The sequence below is a fragment of the Anomalospiza imberbis genome, chromosome 2 (assembly GCF_031753505.1).
Source record: "Anomalospiza imberbis isolate Cuckoo-Finch-1a 21T00152 chromosome 2, ASM3175350v1, whole genome shotgun sequence".
NCBI lineage: Eukaryota > Metazoa > Chordata > Aves > Passeriformes > Viduidae > Anomalospiza > Anomalospiza imberbis.
In genome coordinates, this window is record NC_089682.1 from 90,791,710 (window position 1) to 90,814,855 (window position 23,146).

Below are 23,146 nucleotides of genomic sequence, written 5' to 3' on the forward strand. Positions count from 1 at the left end.
TGTCCTAACCATTAAAGGTTTGAAGAACAGAATAGTCCTCTTTGTGATTATTTTCCCTGCATCCCTCCTCATTTTTATTTAGGTAAACATCTCCAAATCTTTCAATCTTTCTTCCTAGGTAGGCTTTGCTGGATCTCTGATTGGTGTCCTTGCTCTTAAGATTTGTACCTGGATTTGTTATTGAAATTCAGCGCTGGAAAACTGTACACAGCTTTCCCAGGATGTTTTGACAGGACTGGACAAAATGAGTTGGTTACTTTAAAGGTGTGCCATGCTGTAGAAGGATCTATAAGCCCCAACAGGGTGATTACCTTTTTTCTGAGGCAGTGTGATGACTGAAGTTCATTTGTGGTTGCCTTGGTTCTACCAAACCCTCACCATGTTTTTCATGGTGACTACCATGGTGAGTTCATGTAGCTAGAGTGGTTTCTTTTTTCTCTATTTGCACAACAGATACTTCTGCCTACAACAAAATACATTTTTCTAACCAGCTTTGTAACTCTTTGGAACAGGTTTTGCATAGTCATGTTTTCCTGCAAGAAAGCTCCAGAGCATGGTGTGAAATGCCACAGGGAATCCAGGATATATGACAGTCTAAGGTGGTGCCGCAATCCTCTTTTCTATTAGTATCATAATTACTTCTTTCTGTCCTGATCTCTGATCCCTCCTGAACCCTTAGGAGTTCTCAAGGATGGTCATTGTATGAACTGGAATAAAACCCTTGAGACCAAATTGATGTGAAAGGTTTTAACTTTTTTTGCCTTAAATGCTTCCTAGCCTTTATTTCCTTGCTAAAAAAATGTGTCATTGTCCCTTACTTGCACCTATGAAATGGCAGCCACAAGATCAGTTTCCCTTTTTCAGCAAAGGCATGCAAGAATATTAAAGAGCTTTCCTGAAGCTGTCTCTTGATTGCTTTCCTTCTCTGTTAAGTATCAGATCAACAACTTTTCTTAATCTTGGTGGATACACCAGTATTCTTACAAACCAATTTCTTTCCATGTCCTCTAGTAATTGAATATCATGTTACATTGCTGCTTTTCTTTTTTTTTTCTCTTCTGTGTCTTTGAATATTTTATATATTTTTTTTTGTCATTTGAAACTGAGTTATGTTTGTCCCATTGTGAAGCCTCTCTGACTCTCAAATACAACTTACTCCTATTTGTATCTGCTAACATTTTCCTTTACAGATAGGTACCTCTTCCCATGTTTTATTTGTTTCATTTTCGAGGGACATTTTCTTAGGAAATGCCATCTTTAACACTTAGTTACTTTGGATGAGAATTACAGATGATTTTACCATGCAAACTTCTGCATTCATTAAAGTCTCCCCCAGGAACCCTAAAGGTTGTTTTGATATTCTCCTTCTTCTGGTAAGCATTATCCATCTGAATGTGTTACACTGATGCAGTTACAGATTTGATCAAGTATCTACTTTTCCATGGTCTCCTGTTCAGGTACTTGCAGTAAAATACAGGAACTGAACTGCTCTGACCAGTTTAGCATCCTCCTCTAATGAACCCTATGGCATATCCTGATTTTCCCCCATTTTTAGGGCAGTCTGTTTATAGAATCATAGAATGGTTTGGGTTGGAAGGGACCTTTAACAGGTGAACTTTAAAGTTCATCCAGTTCTAGCTCTCCTGCAATGAGTGGGGACACCTTCCACTACATCGGGCTACTCAGAGCCCCGACCCACCTCACCTTGAATGTTTCCTGGGGAGGGTCATCTACCACATCTCTGGGAAATCAGTTCTAGTGTTCAACCACCCTTTAATAAAAAAAAAAAAAAAAAAAAAAAAAAAAAAAAAAAAAAAGTCTTCCTTGTATCTAGTCTGATTCTACCCTCATTCAGTTTAAGATGCACTAGGACTCTTTGTCCTAGTGCAACAGGCCCTGCTAAAATGCTTCTCTCCATCTTTTAAGCTACCCTTAAGAGCTGAAAGGCTGCAATAAGGCCTCCCCACAGCCTTCTCTTCTCCAGGCTGAACAGACCAAACTCTCAGGAGGACAGGAGGCTGTTCCTGCCCTGTGCTTGCCTTCATGGCCCTGCTCTGACCCCACTCCAACAGGTCACTGTACTGAGGACCCCAGGGTCGTATGCCATCCTCCAGGATGGGTTTCCATCTTTTCATTATCCTCTATTAAATACAAACACACTCATTAAGTTACCTTAATCCTTACCCAGCTGCTCATTAAGCCACAGCCTATAGATGAGAAACCAGCACTCCAGTGCCAACCCCAGAAGCCCGTTTCTGCTGTTACACAAAACATGATTCTTGTTAGGAACAATTGGCACATGCAAGGATTTCCACCCACGCTCCAACTCCTCGTAGTCACTTTTGGTCTGCCATGGTCATTCCTGTCAGTATTATTAATACCATAGGGATGAGCAGCACAGGAGCACTTGGTGTTAGCTTTCACTGGATGCCATGCCTGGTTGACAGATACATTCCTCTGTTGCCCTGAGGAAAGAGGCAGCAATCACCACCACTGCTCTTTTGCTTCTTCCTGGAAATTATGATGAATTGCTGAGCCTTTCGAGTGCGCAGCTTTTCCTAAACTGCCAGTGAGACTGGTGTTATACCTGCAACGTGAGGATTAGTGCCAGCACATGGTGTCAGTAGGAGTCAGGTTCAAAATAAACAAAAGGAGGTGCCATGGGGGGAGTAAGAGAGTTGAGTTCCTTGCCAAAGGATGCTGTGTACAAGAGATGTTTACATGACTGGAAAAACAGCAGAAAGAGAGATCAGATGAGTACTAGACATGTTTACAGGACTGAATAGTTTCCTTAGCACATAGCTTCCAACTGCTAGACATGGGTAAGTCCCTGCATTCCCCTTCAGGGATCAGAGATGGTTTGATTTTGTTGCTATGTTCCTTTACCAGTATTCAATTACCTTTAGAAAATCTCATGGTTTCTTTTGTGAGCTGCTGGCATAAAGTTTTCTCTGCCTTCAGTAACACAGGAATCTTTGCTTAGGAATAAAATCTCATTGCTTTTTGTCTTGACACCACATCTGCAGCAGTCTTGGAGGATTGTGCATTTTGCTTTTCCCATTACTTAAAAAAAAAAAAAAGCAAACATATCAACACTAGGTATTTTGCCATCAGATAGCAGCTGTGCCTCTCAGAAGCCCTCTGTGCAAAAGCAGCACCCTTTTGGAACATGACACAATCCCCCTCTGCCTTCCCTGAAACAGTGCAAATCTGCTGTAAAGCCAGAGGCTTTCAGTGTGCTGCTGCACCTATGATCTACAAAGCAACATGGAAAGCAGTAGCAGGGCATTATCCGGTTCTGAATGTTGATATAATTAGGTGAGATAAAGGTGAAACTGGGAGGTCAGCATTTTGAGATGTCCTTGTTTTTGCAAGCTTAAGTAATTTATCCTATTATGTGCACAGGGCTTTCTGAGATAGTCTCTAAAAACACAGATAGCAAGTCCTTTGCTATGTAACACTAAAGTTGTACCTTCTTTTTGCTCTTATAAAAATCCTAGAGTCATATTATAAACCTGCAAGATGAAGTTCAAGGAGTTATTTTTGTTATCAAGAGCCTGATGTGTACATTTTATATATATATTATATATATAGGTATAATAATAGCCTATTGTACATTATATATATATTAGTTTTAAGAGATAATTTTTATAGCTGCAGAATATGAGATGGAAAACAAGTGACTGCATGCAAGTACAATGCCAAGACCTTTGTGGAAGTTGATTATTCCAAATATACATAGGCTATGGATAGCTGTTGTACCAGTCAAAGTCTGATGCAAAGCACAAAAACACACAGGAGGAAGAACAAAACAAGATACCTTCTTGTCAGGTGATTGCTACAAATTTATGCTGCTGGGTTTTTTGACCTGCAGTGCCTGCTGCTGTGATGGTGGATTGGTTTTAAGTGAATAGCTGTTTTGCCATAGGCTTAGTGAGTGACTGTTGGTGGATGGGTCAAAAGTGGGAATTTAATTTCAAGGTCCAAACTGAGCAGAAAATCCATGGGACAACAGGCAACACCACAGGGTCTAAAACATGCAGTCTGTGGGATCACACTTTACGTGTGGTAGCCTCCAGCATATCATCAACCTAAAGACAGACAGAAGGCCCCCAGGGAAAAGAATTGTCCAGGTACTTGTGTTAGGTTCTGAAAGTTAAAAAATTGTGCTAATACCATTCATGGAGAGAATTTTCACCAAGAGGACTCAATTCACCTTCTTCTTTTGTGAGCACGAGAGACATCTGCTGTTTCAAGCCTGGGAAGAAAGAATAAAGCACATGGAGTTCGTGACATGATGCGGAGCAGGGGCTTCTTCTTCCCTTTATTTTAGATTTTGGTGGCACACTGGTTTCTCCAATCATTTGCAAATGCTCAGTTGCATCTGCCCACACTCGAGCTGGTCCCCTCAGGCTCTCTTTCTAGTTGAAGGAGGCAATAGGCATGGCTGCAGACTGCCTTCTTTCTTCCCAACATATGCAGTTGAAAGAGTTCAAATTGGCCTGTTCTGTGTAGGAGGAAAGCCGTGATGAGTGATAAAGAAAAGCTGAGATGAATGATGATCTCTGTTGGGGATATTAACATCAGCAACATCTGAAGTGAGGCGATATGAAGCCTGCACAAGAGATTGTGTATTGTTCCAGGCAAAAAAGAGTTTTCCTTTCACTTTTATTATTAGCAAGAGCAATTTGTATAAAATGCATTTTGCTCTCCATTATAGCCGGATTGTGCACAGGGAGCTCAGGCTTCAGTGGCAATGCTCCCCTGCAGCCCTCAGCCTGATGCTGCTAACAATAAACATCTTTTGTTCATGACATCTCCCAGGGAAACATGGAAAGGTGTCATATCACAGACTTCTGGGCCCCATTTTTTATATAATTAACTGGTTTGCCACCTAAAATGCTGTAATTAAGCTTTCAAGTGTAAAGCAGGAACATATGCTACTGTCAAAAGAATGTGAATGAGACGAGTCAGGCATTTCATGTTAATTTAACTATACCACCATTAACTCTCTTCCACTTGTTAGTGGTGACCAAAGGCAGAAACTACTGGTGGTGCTGTTGCTTGCACACAAACCTGGCAGGGCTTTCAGAGAGGTGCACTGTGCCAATCACTAACAACATGACCTACCTTAAAGATAAGAGTTGTTTCTGTCCAGCATGACTGATCTCAGTGATGCAGGGAAATTTTCTGTTACTGGTCAGTGAAGCATACCTGAGTTAGTTGTGGATGGACAGGAGAAGCGCGCTAACCTACTTTGTTTTTATGAGAATACTAGATTGTGGATTTCAAGTTCACAAAGTCTCTGAGTATAACAGTACTCTACAAGGAGTCATAGCATGGGCTGAGGCATTGGCCCTCTGTGCCCCACATTATATAATTGTTGCTCTGTCCCTGAAATGTCTGACCTATGCCAATACGCCCATGCACATTTTGTGGGGTGACACAACAGAAAACAGAGAGAGTGCGTGTCCTGGACACGGCCTTCAAAATTGCCTGCCCATTCCTTTGTTCCCAGTTGGCTCAGCCATTGACTGGAATGCTGCCTTGTAGACCATGTGTTTTCTGCTGAGTGGTCTTTATGATTGTGGCTCATTTAAAGAAAATTAGAATTGTATACAATCCTGAGTCCTGCATGACATAAGAAATCTGATTATAGGATCATTTTTGCTGGTTAAAATTTCAGGCAGTAATTCAACTCTCCTATCCAGCATGATATTTATTGGACTGGCAATAAGAAAATCATAATTATACTAAAAAACTGCACAGATTGGAGCTGGAAGCAATGAGACAATAAAGCCCCACAGTATCAGCTGTATAGCTGCCTCCAGGCTAGAGCTGCACTTTGAGTCATCCTATTTAGGAGCTGTCTCCAGCACTCACTGAAGTCAACAGGAGCCTTTGATTTCTTCTCAGTAGGTGCTGGATCAGATTGTTACAGTCTCCTTTTAAAGTCTAAGAACAAGGGGGCAAAAGGCAAGCTTAGTGAGCCACATTGTACCGATGAAATAATATCACTTTAAGAAGAAACATTCTCCTTGGAGGAACATAAAATTTGCAGGGGGATGAGAGTTCAGGGCACTGCAATTACTACATAATAGTAAAATTTCATCAGTGAGCAAGGACAAAGCTGAATTTCTGGGGTAATGCTTGATGTGCAGCATGGGAGATGTTTGTAAAAAACAAAATCCATGGTTAGAAAACAGGCAGCATTTAGAAATAAAAACACAGCAATTAGCAGTGCAGTTTGCATGCAAGGGGCTTGAAGTTAAAAATGTATTATATACTCATCTAAAACTTTATGGTGCTTTGAGATGTATCTGCTGTATATATGATGGAACACACCAATCATTTGGCAAAAAATTGCCCAAAAATTCAGTGAATGAATTAGTTAGTTGGAGCATTATCCATTTCTTTCTGAAGGCCAATCACAAAGGGGTCAAGTTGTTCTGCCAGGAAAATGTCCTAAGGGGAATATTTTATTTTACCTTTGTCAGCACATTGGAGAGGATTTTACTCAAGTCACCTTTGTATATTTTATTCATTAGGGCATGATCCTGAAAGGCTACACTCACCCTTTCATCAGAGTAATTTCAGGCAGTCTGAGGATGATGAGTACTTGCGAGGACATGCTGGGGACCTCACAGGATTAGGTTTTGGGCATCTGTGTTCATATATTGGACTTCTGAGCTGAAAATGGGGCAGGTTAATAATTTGAGACAAGGTGCTGAAACTGTGCTAATCAAAGCACCAGTGCAAAAGGTAGAAGATGAACACCGAGTCTTCTTGGTTTTATGTAATTAAAAGCAATTTTAACTTTAATATAGGTTGGTGTATTTAGTATTAAATATATTGGAGATGGAAATGGAAGAAATGATACTGCATAGCCTCTTTCATGAAAGTCTTAATTTGTTCTTGCCTGCTGACTTTGATGCTCTACCTAGGTGCTATTGAATTTTAACTGTTTATTAGATAATGGAAAGATTTACTGTAGCACAGTCCTTCTGAGAAAAACAAAAACATCTAATGTCTCCTTGGGGATTTGGTAATCAAAGAATAGAAAATTGTATTCTGGAGCCAAAGTTAATGACAGCTCATTCTGTTCCTGCTGGACAAGAGTGCTCCATGTCCCCTGCTGAGGGGAAAGGGAGAAAGCTGGCTCTTCTCAGTCGTCATCCTGAGACTTGAGCAATTAATCTGTGGTGTGGAGTTGCAGGCTGGAATCCATTACATCCCAAGAGAAAAAAATTCTCATACTGTCATGGCTCCTGTTCCCTCTGATTCTCCACAATGTCAGTGGATTCCAGGATGGAGATGAAGACAGGGGTCTGGTTATGTTGTCATGATGCTGCAGCACAAAAAAACAAGGTGCCACCAACTACATGGCAGGACTCTATTTTTTTCTGTCCAAGCCTTTTTAATGTAGTGCCCAAGCACCTTGGAGATAAATTCGTCATAACCAATTCCCCTTCTAAAAGGGTGGAAATCTCTCACCCCATTTTTCATTTCAAATCACTTTTTGTGGTTTCTCTACCTCAGTGGTTGTCTTTCAAGAGCAGTGCTAATGTGTTGTGCTCCAAGATTCATTACTGAAGAAGTTGTGAGTAAAATTGATGGGTCTTACATTCCACTATCAAGGTGACTTGTTTGACTGGACTGCTCTGCTTTTCTATCCATTAGCTGAAAGTACCCTTCGTTAGTAAGGAATTCAATCAACAGACGGCATAATTGCCATTTCTGTCTTAGTTAATGAGTCATGTTGCACTCCATGTTTTCAACTATGTGCAACAACCCTCACATTAAAATGCAACAAATTAAACAGAGCTTTTACAAAAGCCTCTTTTTTAACTAACAGTTATAGACTGTGAAGTTTAAAATGGCTTGCTTTGGACTGAAAATTTCAGTTAAGGACAGAACTATATATAAGAAGTCAAAACAATTGAGAATTTAAGCTCCTTCTGTGCAGCTTTCATGGAGTCATCAGACTTAGAGACGGGGTGTAATAGCTGTCTTGAGGAGGCATAAGGAATATATGCACATTCTGGTGCTGTTTTGACATGTGAATAATTTAGAAGAATGTCTTTTTTATTGTACTTAATGTGTGGCTCTAGAACCATGGGGTCTTTTTATGGTGATCCCATGATTTGAGGCTACATTTGCTGGCTATGGTTTCTGTGTCTTTCCACAGTCTGACACACTGGGAGGGCAGAGTGGCATCTGTGCTGCCTTCACTGTGCCAGCCAGGGCAGCTGCCAAGAGCAGCATTGTCTGGCACAGCCATAGGGAAGGTATGGCCACCATGTGGACTCCTCTCTCTCCTCATGCTCTTCTTTTAGCTACCAAAGTGAAGAGGAGCAGGGCTGGTGCTTGGATTTAAGATAAAAATATTCTCAGGTTTTATGGTAGCTCATATTCATCTTTGCCAGACTTTTACTTCCTTTGATTCATTTGAGGGCTTCAAGAACTAACAGCCCAACAGCATTGCTTATTCTGAGGATATTCTGATATATGTCTTTGAAAAGACAAGACACCTGTGACCATACCAACTCTGGATCACCCACCATCATTTCCTTCATGACCTTTATAGATGTCAGATGAGACAGGGCTTTTTTCCCCCCTAGTTCCTTCATTCTGCACTGAATGCAATTTCAGGTCCCAGAAGTGAAATCAGGCAGCACATTAATCAACTCTGCTTTTCAGCCTTTGCACTTCTGTTTTTCCATAGTTTATTTTTTCTGGCTAATGTAACATGGTTTTAAAAATAGGGGTACATTATCCTCCCAAAATACATACTATTCTGGTATCAGCAGTGGAATAAGCTCATTTAGATGAAAGGAACAATTTTCTTTCTGCGGAATAAAATACCTAATCTGGCTGTTTGGGTTACATTTCAAGTGTTATGCCTCCTACAGCATATAGGGCTGATGTTTCATGCAAGTCATCTGCTTAGTGTCCTTTTGGTATGCTGCTATAAAATATTTCCCTTAACATTTCTTCAGTGTATGCCTTTGTATGGATCACAAAAAGAAAAAGCTGCATTACGGAAGAAGAAGCACAGAGGAGTTTAAATGTACTCAGCTAACATGAAACTTAATGGCTATCTCTGCAGCTGGGAGGGAGAGAAAAATTGTGCCTGAACACCTCTTGTTTATTTGCACTGCTGTCAGAGTGACCAGAATGCTTTATCAAACATGTTTTTACAGTGAGGTGTGGAGCCCTGTTCTAAATACTATACTTCAGCTAAAACACACAATAGTGCAATGGACAAAATGTGTTTGGAAAGGAAGAAAATGTGCTTGCTTCAAGTGTTAAAAAAATGCAAACCAAGTTCATTAGTTGATGCTGTAGTTAATTTAATAGCAGATGGTAATTTTAGAATTTCATAGATATAGGAATCTTGGCATAAAATTAGATTGAAAAATTGATAAAGTGTAATTTGTCTAATTCTTTTTATTTCATAAACTAGACAAACAGTTCCTCAGACTTTCAAGAGAAGTTATTTTTCTGCTGCAGTTCAGTTGTGTAGACCCATACATTACATTTTAAAAAATTCAGAAAATGGTATAGTAATGTTTTATTTCATTCTGGAGAAAGCAATGTTGTCATGTAATTGCTTTTTTGCTGAGCTCTTTCACTTGACCCTGATTGCTTATTATATTATTTTAGATGCTTGGGGTTATATAGCTTGGGGTTTATTGACCCCTGTTTGTTGCCCATTTGTTTTATAGTCACTGAGTATTGTAAGGCTTGGAAAGATTAGTGTAAAAATTATAATTTGGTCCTACTCATTAGAAATGGATGTGGAAAAAGTATTAGCAGTCAATGTCATCCTTCTCAACTTTTATTATAAAAGCCTGAAGGGCTGCAACTCCTCCAGCTGATCAGCATTAACTTGTGCAGTTCTGGAGAATGTGACTTTGGATGGGCCAGGCTGAGGAATGGTTGTATGAGGGAAAACAAAGAAAACTGTGTGCTGGAGAAAAACTATTTGTAGCAACTGCATCTGAGACATTTTTTTTCCTACATATGGTCCTTTCAGTAGTAAGCAGTAGTGTTCCCATAATAATTGGGAACTAAAAATAAATATTTTCAGGTTGCTGGTCCGTGCTTCTTCAACGAAGTGCATAATCCAGAGCACGATCATGTCTCATGGCAGCCACCACGTGCTGGCACTGTTGGCCTTTTTTGTAATGAAAGGACTTCCACCACTTTTCCTTCTGGGCTTACACACACTGGGGTATTACCTACAGCCTGTGAGTCAGGTGTCAAGTTTGGCTGTGTGCAGCTTGAAGAGGCTGCTCCAAATATTCCTGCCTTGCTAAGATCAAAACATTAGAATATTTCATACAAATTTAGACCTCCACCACAAACAATACAGTATCTATAGGAAGTAAAAATTGATGTAGTAATCAAAATTCTTTTACTGAGTGAAATGAAATGTCATCCAAAATGTATATGAAGAACCAAAAAGATGTGTTAGACCTTTACAGTTGTACTGGCAAGAAAAGTCATGGATGTTTGTGCCTTATGTCTGCTGCTCAGGTGGGGAAGGAGTCCTGCAAGATTATTTCAAATGCTTTAATCTGAACAGTTGTGTTTGACTTAATCAGGAAGCTCTTTTTATAAGGACTTAAGGTGTGAATTATAGAGATGGTGTGCCCCAGCATGTGAAACCTTTGTCCATTTCTAACAAAAGTGGTTCATGGCTCAATCCCTCAGCTGTAGAAGTAGACTCAATACCTACTAAAAATGACTAGCACATACCAATAAAGGTCTACCCTACATATTCTGAGATTGAATTAACTTTAAACTGAATAAATGAATTATTTTTTAAATTTAATTAAAGCAATTTACTCTATATAATTTACAAGCTGCATTTTATCCTTTAATAAAAACATAAAATCATAGAAATCAATACAGCTGTAATACTTTCAAAGTTTTTTTTCTCTGAACTCATTAGGCAATACTAGCATTTTTCATATCAAAAACATCCTGTGTATGAGTTTATGTGTAATGGAAATTAAAGAAAAATAAAATGTAGAAAGAAAACCTACTGTGTACTTCAACTGGACCATGTACTTTGAGTAGATTAAGTTATGATGGTACAAAAATCACAGGAGGAGGAAAAAACCTGGAAACTGTATTTACATGTATTCTAAGAAGTTGCACAGCTTTTTATTTGCCTTGTTACAGAAATAAAACCTCTGCAAATTAACTTGATGGCTGCTTGAAAGGACTAATTCAGAAACACAATACTTTAAAAGGACTAAAAGCCCTGGAATACATTTCTAAAAGCTTCCCAAACTGTAAAAAAAAAAGTAGCTGGTATTCTGTAACTTAAAGAAAAATATTTATTCTAAAATCAGGAGATGCTAGGCTTCTAGCAGCATTTTGTTATTTGCAAAATTCAGTAGGTAGTTTTGTAACTTCGCTTGATCAGCTATGCAGTAGTGTCCTGAACTGTCAGTTTTCTGAGGTGGAGTTTCACCCATCAATTCAAATGAACAAGTTTACAGTGTTCATGAAAATAATTTGTACTTCCACCTACACACCACCTACACTACCATCCTCCAAGTGTAGGAGGAACATCCTAATATTTAAGAGATCGCTCTCTACTTGTAGCCCTTTTATTTTAGTACATCCCCAGCAACTGAGGAGATCCAGTGTACTGCTAACTTTTATTCCCCTTGAACAGGCATGTTCTTTGTGTTAGAAATGTAATTTAATGTAGTCAATCATACTGGACTTTTTAGATAGTAATTTTTACTGCACCCTGTAAATAGGGGTAGCGAGTCTTAACACTGGAGGTGCAGAAGAACAACTGTTGTTAGTGGAACAACTATCAGTCGCTGTATTTCGACTTACACATTCAAGATATATTTCAAGTTACCAAAGGTGTCTCTGTATGACAGCTGTGCCCATTGTTTGCAAGGGGAGCTGAAGAGATGTCTGACTGACAGGCCTGCTCTGAATCCTTCCCTGATTTGTGTTTATACCTCTCTTTCTTCAGCAAAGGTGGGAAATGTAATTAGTGTATAATGACAGCCACAACAGTCCCAGAAACAGGAGATTGATTCCCATGATGTCTGAATACCCCCCCATGCCGTGTGTGTAATCAGGCCCAGTTTTTGAGTTCTAATTAACTTTATTAATGTTTAGTGCAGGAAGTACAAAGGCAACTTAAACAAGGATATAAAAAGCACTGGAACATTGAAACACTGGTTTCATGTAACTGACTCTTATTGAAAGACATATTTTTCAGCATTTTGTAAAGAAAAATAAAGTAATTTAGAAGAAAGATATTAGATTCTTAATACACTCTTATATTAAGGAAGCTTTAAATAATGGAGAAAAGAGACTAAGAATAGCTCCCTACTTAGTAACATTGGTAGCAACTCTTTCTGATGTGCAATTAATAAACACGATAGCGAACACGCAACCCTGTACAGTGACAGTGGGATAAAAGAGATGCAATCACTTACAAGACTCCTGTTGTGCCAGTAAGTAAGACTTTATGGGCTACTGGAAAATGAGTTTGTGAAAAACCAATTGAAAAAATCTTCTCCATTTCATGTTCCTTTTATAGAAACATATTAATTTGCATGTGAAAAGATAAAACATTACACTGGTAAATAACTGTGAAGACATTTTCCCCAACTAAAGACACAACTGCAAAACCTTGCAATCAAAGAAATTGTATATATTATTTTGATATAATAATCATAATAACCTTAAAAGCAGTGATATATTAATTACATATAAAGTATATTATTTGCATAGATTTTTTGTTTACTGCCCATGGATTACCATTTGGTAAATACATCTATAATTCATCAAGCTTTGATGCTCTTTGATAAGCTCAAACTGGAATATGGCTGATACTGCATATTACTGTAATTGTAAAGGACAATATAATGATCCATATTTGGTGCGTTAGCCTCCTAAATATAAAAATTACAGTAGAAAATATAAGAATACCTTTTCTGTTATTTATTGACCCTATTCTCAGGCATGATGATTTAACAATGCTTAAAAGATATTCCTATTTTCAGAAGCACTCAAAACAGATGGTTAGCAGCCTGTCAACTAAAAGGATTGTGCTTTAGAACAATTTAGTATTTATCTTCTTCTGATACTTTTCATATGCTTATTAAGTAAAAACATATAATAGAAAATAATCTTGCAGTTATGCAAAACTATAGTACTGTTTTGTACAGTCTTGCAAACATAATTTAGAAGCAGATCATCCACAGAGAAGTCAGAAAGTCAGAAATATGTAACGTCAAAAATAGAAAATTATTATTTCTTTAAAGATGTAGTGTAGGCTATTGTTTTTAACTTTTATTTAATCTGTTATATGATTATTCTATAGTGCTCGCAGTCTCGCCAAGAGAGCTTCTACTTCTGGAATGGCTTCTCCCTTAGGAGGGGACCCGATACGATCCATTTTCTTTTCTTTGCCACCTTCTCCATGACAGACTTCCTTTCTCCCAACAGCCCTGTTCAACACCTTAGAACTTGTTTCCACATCATATGTAACTTCTTTGTTGACTGGGCTTCTTGTCAAGTTTAAACTGATACTGTGGTGTGAACACGGCTTCTCTGGCTGTCCTTTCTGGTTCTCTGCAGAAGACAAATCAAACAAACCTTGTTTCACTATTAAAATACTCAGTTTCAATATTCTGTAGCATAAAAAGACCACTTGATCAGAAAAATTTTACATGCAGATGATGTACTATAAGGAGTCATGAATGCCAAGGAGGCAAGACAAAATATATTATCACTTCAAAAGCAGTGGACTGGGTCCCTTAGAAGTGATACAGACTTTACATGTCTTCATTAAATTAACATCTGTATTCCTTACAAAATCACAGATATAGCATGACAGGATCCTCCTTTCCTACTGAAGTCAGAGATACCTAGCACCTCTCAGTGTCTTCCAAGGTTTTACCTCATTAATTACATTTCCTACATACTTTTAATTATTCAAATTTTAAAATGTATTTTAAAATCTATTTTAATTTAATTATCCATTGTTATACCTTTTCTTTCCTTAGTGAACTTTTAGGCAGCTAAGTAATTTCAAAAAATTGCATAATTCACTATTTTTTGCTAAACATCACTGGCATTGTCTGTCACACAAAGTTGCACTCAGTTAATATCCAGGCAGGAGTTTTGCAGGTTTAGCATGTATTAATAGACAGATTTCTTTTTCTGTCACTCCCCACCCCCCTTCTAGATCAAGTGACTGTTTTTTAAACCAGCATATGAGTGGTTTCTCTCATAGATCTCAAACTTTTTAAAAACAGGCCTACTCAATATTCATGTAACCTTGAGCAAAGCTTGAAAACGCCTTCAACACACTTGACATGACATTTAAAGTTTTTTGGTTATTCGCTGAAAGATGTTCCATCATCCCAATAGTAATGACTTTGGAGCACAGGCAGTCACTCATGACAGTGTGTTTTATGTGAGTGCTGAAAATTCCTACCGAAAACAGCTTGTACATTAAAAGGCAGCTGCTGAAGATATTTACTGCACTGTCATTCCCTGACCAGGGGCTCTCAGTGATGGATGAGGATTTTACACACTTTCTTGGACAATCTCAGAGAATTTTGTAAGTATGATCACCTTTTGGGAGGTGGGAAGAAAATAAATACCTCCTTTCCATCATCTTCTAAATCAGATAAGCAATTCTTAATTAAAATTTCTTAAAACAAATTTGTCACTTAGCTGAAAAATGTAATTTTTTTTTTACACTATAGAAAATAATCTGACCTTGAATATGCAGCAGCACAGTGTTCCTGAATCACAGGAGACCAATGACTGGTTATGAACATATCTTTATAATTATACGTAATAAACCCATCATATATAATTAAAATATCCCTTGTATGTGCACTCTTAAATATACCATTCTACTTAAATGTTTATGCTTATTGATTCTGAACACATATTTGCAAGCAGATAAAAGCGTGCTACCTGTGTCAATATACAGACTACCAGCTGCACCACAGACCTTCCTGTTTACATTCAGGAAGGGGCATCAGGAAAAATAGTTGGTTTTTAAAAATCACACTTTTAAGTATAAGAAAACACATTGTCGTATCATCATCAGAGATGAAGCATAGCTGTTGGATTTTGAAAAACTCTAAAGGAAATTAGGCACTGAAAATAAGCTTCTCAAATGTCCCACCAACCAAATTTTAACTACTTTATGTTTCAGCAGTCTTCACCCCAAAATGTGAGGATGAATTAGGTGTGGTGAATTAGACTGTATAACAAACATGGGGAACTCTAATTAACTGAGGCCTCAAAGTAAAATCCAGCAGTAAAATCCCCCAGTTTCTCATAGTGTACACAGGGCAGAGTAGAGGTGCCTTAGAGAGAGACAAATGCCACCTAAGCAGGGAACTGCTGCAAGCTAGCTATTAATAAGTAGTAGGTCATGGGATCTATCCAAACTCTTTTACCACTTTGAAACTCAGTAACTAATTGAGGCTTTCACTGCAGTGTGTCCCACAAATTGCTGCCTACAATCTGGAATTGTTGTGTAGAGATAGGACAGAGTAAAGCTGAAGACAGCTGTGCCTTTTTTTCCCCTTAAAACAACAGCAGTTGTGAATTTCTAGGCATCGACTAGTAAGTGCAACACTTTAACTCAAATGACCGGCCTTTCCCTTCACTCTGAAGGGTCCTGCAACAATGAAAAATAGCGTTAGTAAAGTGCCTTAAACAGTGTTTAGTTTATGTGAGTAGTTTTTGTTTTATCTCCTTTGCAATGATAATGTCAAGATTCACTAGAAAAATCACAAAGTCTCAGACTAGTGATTAGCAGCATTCCTTAATAATGAGAACACTTTGGTCTCAGCCATGTTACAAATAATATTGAGCAGTTAGAGTAAATTAAAAAGATAGTGCTTGGACACATTTTATCTAAATACAGTAATACCATCTCAAAGTTGTTATTTCAGATGCTTTCTAAATCAGGCAGCATTCTTTACTGCTTACGTTCTTCAGTCAAGGAGGAAGGAGGAACTTCTCCACAGAGAATTGCTATGCCTAAGCACAAGTCCAGTATTAGCAGATGTGGATGTAGACAGTTCCCTGCTTACCAAATTGGCTGCTGCAAATTTCATTCTGAAACATTGAACTTTGCTAGGCTGGCTCAGAAAGCATACACATTTACTTACAGCCCTAGATTTCACTTCAGTAAATGTGCATGTAAAGAATTAACCACTGTATTACTTGAGGTATATGTGCTGCTCAGAGCAGAAGATGAATTCTCTTTAAATCAAAGTGTACAATTAGTTAGGCACTATCAAGGTAAAAAGTCTCACTAATTCCTCAGTTTTTTATTTTAAGACAACAGAAATTAATTTGTGTTAAATCCAAACTCTTAAGCACTCTATACTGCTTCACACACTGATTCAAAACTCTCATGCATTGGTGTTTTGGTACCACATCCATTCCACTGCCTTGACTTGGGATTGTAACCTCACTTCCCCCAAATCCTATGCTGTAGTGGTGAAACCAAAGAAGTTAATTTTCAACCTGTCAGTGTTGAGGTGAGTGGTTTTAAAAAAACAGTGCATCTTGCATGTGAATTCAGAACTACATGGCTGCAAAGTGCTGCAGGTTAGCATTCAGCTTTGACCACAACTGTGGAAAAACTTGACTTCCTTAATATGATAAAGTATCATACTAGGAAGTAAGTACTTCCTTAATATGATAAAGGCTATAAAGAATATAGTTATTTACTTGCAAGAAAAGCCCAAAGTCAAGATTAACTGACAAAGTACAAGAATAAACAGCCATTAATTTACTGCTATTAGACATTAAAACCTTGAACCACCAGAGTAATGAAGTTCTGGAATTAACATATGTACATGCAAAAGCAGGAAACCATAACCATTCATAAGCAGGAATTTGATCTCTTCCTGAAGACAGTATTTGATATGGCTGCCCAAACAGCCTGGGCAGGCTTAGTGACATTGGCCACCTGTGTTTCCAGAAAAAGGGAACACAGAAAATCCACAAACCATACCGGTCTTAGCAGACTCTTCCTAAAATGTTTTGAACCATTACATCATAGACATATATAAATTTGTTTTGTGCTTTTGACAATAAACTATATTTGAAAAAAAATAATGTATTTACTCACATGTATTGTTTCAAATACACTTCTAAATAACTGTATATAATTAAACACACAGAAGGTCAAACAAACACTACTCATGGAAAGGCACTTCTGGATGAATTCTTGTTCAGAAGAAAGCTTACATTTCTGGAGATGCACTATTTGTCCACCTACTGTAGCAAGGCGCACCTTCCGGCAGTAGCAAGACAAAAAGAAATCAGACATTAAAAATCAATAAAGAACTTATTAATTTCCTATATATACTGGAAGTAGTTGAGACAAGTTTCTACTGTTTGGTCACTTTCAACAATCGAAATTTGTCATTCACCTGTATCATAACAATCACTATGCAGGGTAAAAAAAAAAAAAAATCAATAGTTTTGAATTCATTGTTAAGTTTTCTAAATGGTCAGGTGATAACCTATAATAGTTTTGACTATACTGCTAGTGAATGCTCCCAGGCATGGGTTAGGCAGAGATCATACTGTTTACTACAAAAGTCTCAATGTCCAGATTCCCTGATATTTAAATATTTTCTTTCCCTTGTTCAATATTGAACTTTTGTGGGTCCTCCAGACCTATTTAAATGCAATTTTTGCAGATATTAATTGTTCAAACTTTGCTGTTAATAAAAAACATTCTCAGGCCATATTTGCAAAACCTAGAGCCAAATACTACCATCTAGACACAAGACTTCTAACAGCAATGCTCAGAAATTCAGTTGACAGAAAATTGTGCTTAAAATAGCTGTTCACAGTTGAAATTATGTCCTTACACAGCACAACTTATAATGGTATGCTTATAACCTATTAAAGGATACAACATATTCAGAAAAAGGAAATTGTGCCCTAATATCCGAACAAAAAAAAAATCAGTAGTATGAGACTCGCCTGCTGTGAACTTGGGGAAAAAAAAATATGATCAGTTAGAGATTTTAAAATCCCATACAATAGTGTTATATATTACCTTTAATAGAGAAAAAAATGATTGCAAGAGACTCACTAAAGTCGAGATAGATTTTTTTTAAAACAACTAATAAATATTTAATATTAAAAAATGTTGAAAAGCTTTATTTCATCACAGTTTCTCAGTAAAATCTTGATACTAAGGACATATTTTGGTTTTATGTAAATACTTGTAGACTGGTTGAAAAATAAAGTTGCAAATACAATAAGGAGAACAGCGCTGTGTGGCATTATACCCTTGTATTACAGTCATACATCTCAATGCAGGGCATGACAAAACTGTAACATAAAAAGAACAATTGCAGTTACAACCTCATTACATCTCTTACCAAGTTTACAGGGAAAAATGCTCAAAAACCCAGTGGAATATTTCTGATCTCGCTGACTTGTGCTCCACATGCTACATCATATTCCTGAGGCTGTATCTATGCCAACATTTTCTAAAGCCCACCCATACTGACATTACTGGCAATGCAAATTATTTTTACATTTTAAGTCATGACTTGTCATTTAAGTCATGTCCTAAAAAATACTCTGAAGGAATGTCTCCATACCTAAGGGCTTTAGCTTGGAAAAGGTAACAGCCCAAGCCATAACTTACCCCTGGCTCCCCAGTTTGGTGCCATAGTTTGTCTCTGGTTCCTCATTCATGACACATAGAACTGAAATTCTCAAAAAGCTACAGCATGCTGATGCTGTGCTCATGTATTTTCCCAGCAAAATATCAGGGGGAAAAGATCCTGCTCAAAGCTTGCCTTTCCCCTCAGAACCAGAATTTAGACGTAATATGAAAGACTGCTATAGCTAGAAGGTCCATCCGTATTACATAAGAGCATTCATGAACAAATGGGATAGCTTCTTTCTGGATGGTTTAATGGAAAATATTTTAAATACTTTTTATTGATTTCATGTTTTTGCAACAATATCTCTGATTGAAAAGCATAGGCTTGAAGAATGTCCCTGGTAAAAGGAGCACTGTGTGTTACGACTTATTTCAGTTTGAACCTGCAGCTTCAACCCTAATCCATAAAGGAGTGTGAGCTGTACTCAAAAGACCTTTGCTTGATAAGCAATTTCTTACACCTTTGTATTTCATACTAAATGCCCACAACTCTACTAATCTTAAGCAGACATTAGCTCATGAGACATGAAAAAATGTTACTGATATTTGGAACATTTTTTTTTTAATTAGGCACATGTCATTTAATAGTTGCTGCTGTTCTTGAGTGTTGCATTAAAAAGGTGTGAAACACAAGGAAGAAACACTATCAGTAAGCTCAATTTAGATGAGACAGTTTTCAGAAATAGTGAATATAGGGGGTTTATGTGCATTTCAAAGGCAAGAAATTAGTATATCAGCACACAGTGTGACTAATACAGAGAATTTATAGAAACTAAATTTCAAGGACAGTTAATCACAAACTGTGAGCAAACAAATTTTTGACAAGAGGAACTATGCTGGACCTTTTTACTTGGCCCTAAAGTAAAGCCCTTAAAAATTCTTTTAATCCCTTTCCTCCCTATGTCTTCTCAAAGACTACTTTAATTTCCTGCTGATCACTCCATTCAAAGTTTTGCCTATCTTTTCCGAAGACACATTGCAGTGAGTTTGAACTAATTTCTCTGTTTAAACTAATATATTCTCACCTGTGATAAGACAATGACTTTTTTTTTTCTACAAGAAATGCAACTTTCACCTACTGGATTTTAACAAAAGTCTTGAGAACCTGTCAAGATGATAAGAGAACAAGAGTGTGGATCAAGCTGCTGACAGAAATCACCCAAGGTCAGTGAAAGAAGAAACCTCTGCAGGTGTCTTGTAAGATGACTTAGGAGTTTGGTATCCTTCCTATTCCACCCTGAATTACAGTTGATTTTCTGTGTCTTTTCATGCATTTTTGCCCAAATCAAGGAACATTTGGCAGTTTCTAGGAAAACTGCAAAATGGAAATTTCCAAAACAGAAATCTGCTTTGTGGCCATTAATGATTTTTTAGAACACATGATTTGAAACATTCTTGAAAAACTAAATTCTAAGTCTCTTAATTTAAAAATGGATAAATAATAAGTCATAAATTTAGTATTAATAACTAATAAATTAATATTCATATTAATGTCAGACAAAGGCAGTTAAAAGGTAAATATTGATCTACATGAATACCAGAGGCATGGGGTCTTCAGGCCCCAGAGGGCAGAAACAATCCACAGCCTAGGGGTTTATAGGATTTCTCTCAAGGTACAAATAGGACAAACATGAACCTTTTCTTTTCTTTAAGTCAAAAAGTATCAGGGAAATGATGATAATAAAACTGGAAGTTAACATATTTTAGAAAATTTTAAATTCCTGGAATGTGGTTTATTACTTGTTTTATTTTGTTCACAGCTATACTGCAGCTTGTATTCCAAACTGTCTTTAGAGTTAACAGTCAAAAATGATGACTAAATTAGTGACCTGTGACAAGATACAGAGAGGTCCATAGTCTAAAGCTACCCTCTTCAGCTGATGATAATTAATGTAGATCACACATACTAAACTGCCTTCAAGCAGTAGACACATTTAGTCTCCAAACCTGTCTGCAAACCAGCTCCCTATAGATGAATACTGCTTTCAAGGTGCACTTTGATAAAAAAAACTTCAGGGATATGCATAAAGACTGCTGTCATCAAAGGAAAGCCACTAGCAGATGCAATGGGGAATGATAAGCAACATGCTGATGAAAATAACTGAAATGGAAAAGAAACACAATTTTGTCTTCTTTTACCAACCGTTGAGGAAAAACACAGCAGGAAGCCTCCTTCCTCTGGAAAATAAAACCCACAACAAATCCAAACAACAAAGCAACTTTTAAAGACTGACCTTATATTTATGTGATTCTACTCACTGCAGTTCTAAATGTTGTTGTCGCTTCTGTTCAGTATATACTATTTAGCATACACTCAGACAAACAAGCGAAACCCCATAAAAAACATGCCCCATCCCTGGAGAGGTTCAAGGCCAGGCTGGATGGAGTTCTGAGCAACATGATCTCGTGGGTGGTGTCTGTCCCCATGGTGTGGGTGTTGGAATTAATTGACCTTTAAGGCCAATGCTGACCCAAACTATTCTATGACTTTCTGTATTGTCTTGGTTTGGCTATATGATGCTGTTTATAGCCTGTATATAGCTGTATATAGCTGTTTATAACCCAGCTGTCTGTTCTGTTTATGCTGGATATTAAGTTTTGCCCTTAAAGATTGGTTCCAAGAGCGAAGGGGGAGAGAAGGGCACAGCTTGCTTTCAGAAGCTGCGCTCACTCCTCCACATTCCGGCTCCTGGACTGTGCTGTCTGCAGCACGGACAGTGGGACAGGGCTCTCCTTTGCTTTTAGTTAGGTTCTTGCTAGCTGAGACACAGAAGATCCCCGGACTGTGGCTTTTTTCTTTTTCTTGGAACTGTTCAAACCTGCTCTGGACTGAAAACACAGAAAAAACCAGGAGCTCCCATCTGTGGCCCACCAGGGCCCTGGATGTGGCATTTTCCAGCACAGGAGGGACTGATAAGAGACTGAACAAGCTGAGCTGCAGCCCATGGAACAATGAGAGGTTCCATTGTTTAATATTGTTCATTTTTCCATGTTTGTGAGTACTTTGCTTGTTAAATAAACAGGATTTTCTGCTTCTCTCAAAGGAGATTTATGTCTCCCAAACTGGTAGGGGGAGGGGCTGCTTGAATTTACTTTCTTGACGGACCCCTTCAGAAGTTTCCTCCCAAATTTGCCTTAAACCAGGACATGTCTCTATTTCTAGTAATTACCTTAAAAGTTTGACACCATTAATATTTCTTATCCACTACTCTTGATATCAAATGTTTACAACATATCCCCTAGCTATTCTACTTGCTTCTACAAATCCATACAATTTTTATATCTTATTTTTATCCCAAACTTCCATTTCCAGGTTTATACCAGCAGTGAGAGTACTGGTAGATTGAAATGATTTAAGTTTGAATACAAATACTTTGTAATATCAGATCAAACCAACGAGAAAACCATCTTTCTCTCATCATCTGTTGCTCTTTTCTCCTAAGGAATCAAACTACTTCTAAGCTAAAGGGAGATCTACAGAGTCCTGGAAATACTTTGGGAACAGCACAAAGAGGTGAGGCTAGAGCTGAAAGTAAATTAGGTGGGTACTAGTTTTAACAGTTGTATAGAAACACAATCTCCTCACATTGCTGTAAGAGGCACAGGACCAATGTCCTGGGGTAGCTGTTCCCACACATGTCACAGTCACAGTGGGCTGTCATTCACTATTATTCAAAAGATTGCAAGAATAACATATGGTTCTCAGGCTCCTCTAACTTTGAACGTTTTTAAAAGAGGTCTCTGCAAGAAGAGCAACAGAGAGCACTACATGCTGTTAATGCTATGACAGGGAAGAGTGTAGTGATTTACTAACCTGGACAAGTATTTATGAGAATTTTGAATTCTAATCTGTGCTTCTTTATAGCATGGGTGCTTTTTAAGAGAGCAGAAGCAGACCTGACTGTGAAGTTTAATTTGTGGAAACTAACATCCAAGATTGCCTTTATGAATACACTGGATGGAAATGGAATGAAGCCAAATCATCTTAGTTCATGTAACTTTTATATTATTATTATGGTCCTTACTTTCATCTGACAAAGCTCTGAAGAAAATATTTGACAGCATGGTAACAAGCAGACTGTAACCTTGGAGCAGGAAATAGTACATATTCAAGAATATTCTCGTGCAAAAGTAAATATTGAGAAATAAAGGCAGAGGAAAAGTTATCCATCTCTCTGTCGTTCTACAAGATTTTATAAACATATTCCTTTGAAAATTCTCTCTCTCTTTATATGATGCTCTAATTAATGCTATGTGCTTTCACCTAATTTTCCCTCTCTTTGGGATGGACTCATTTGGCCTTGTTCATGTGTGGAGAGAGATGGGATGTAAAAAAATATTTCTGCTCTGCGCATGATCCAGCCATATGTGTATTCGACACCAACAACTGTACTCTGCAAGTGTGACAAACTGCTCTGA

General features: G+C 37.7%; 1 protein-coding gene across 1 annotated transcript in view; it reads right to left on the reverse strand.

The window, feature by feature from the left end:
* Positions 1-12,125: 12,125 nt before the first annotated feature.
* Positions 12,126-23,146, reverse strand: part of DIAPH3 (diaphanous related formin 3) — a 205,633-nt gene continuing 194,612 nt past the window's right edge. The window contains exon 28 of the mRNA XM_068182285.1: positions 12,126-13,623. Coding sequence (XP_068038386.1) covers positions 13,367-13,623 — 257 coding nt within the window. The 3' untranslated portion in view covers positions 12,126-13,366. The remainder of the gene's footprint in view (positions 13,624-23,146) is intronic.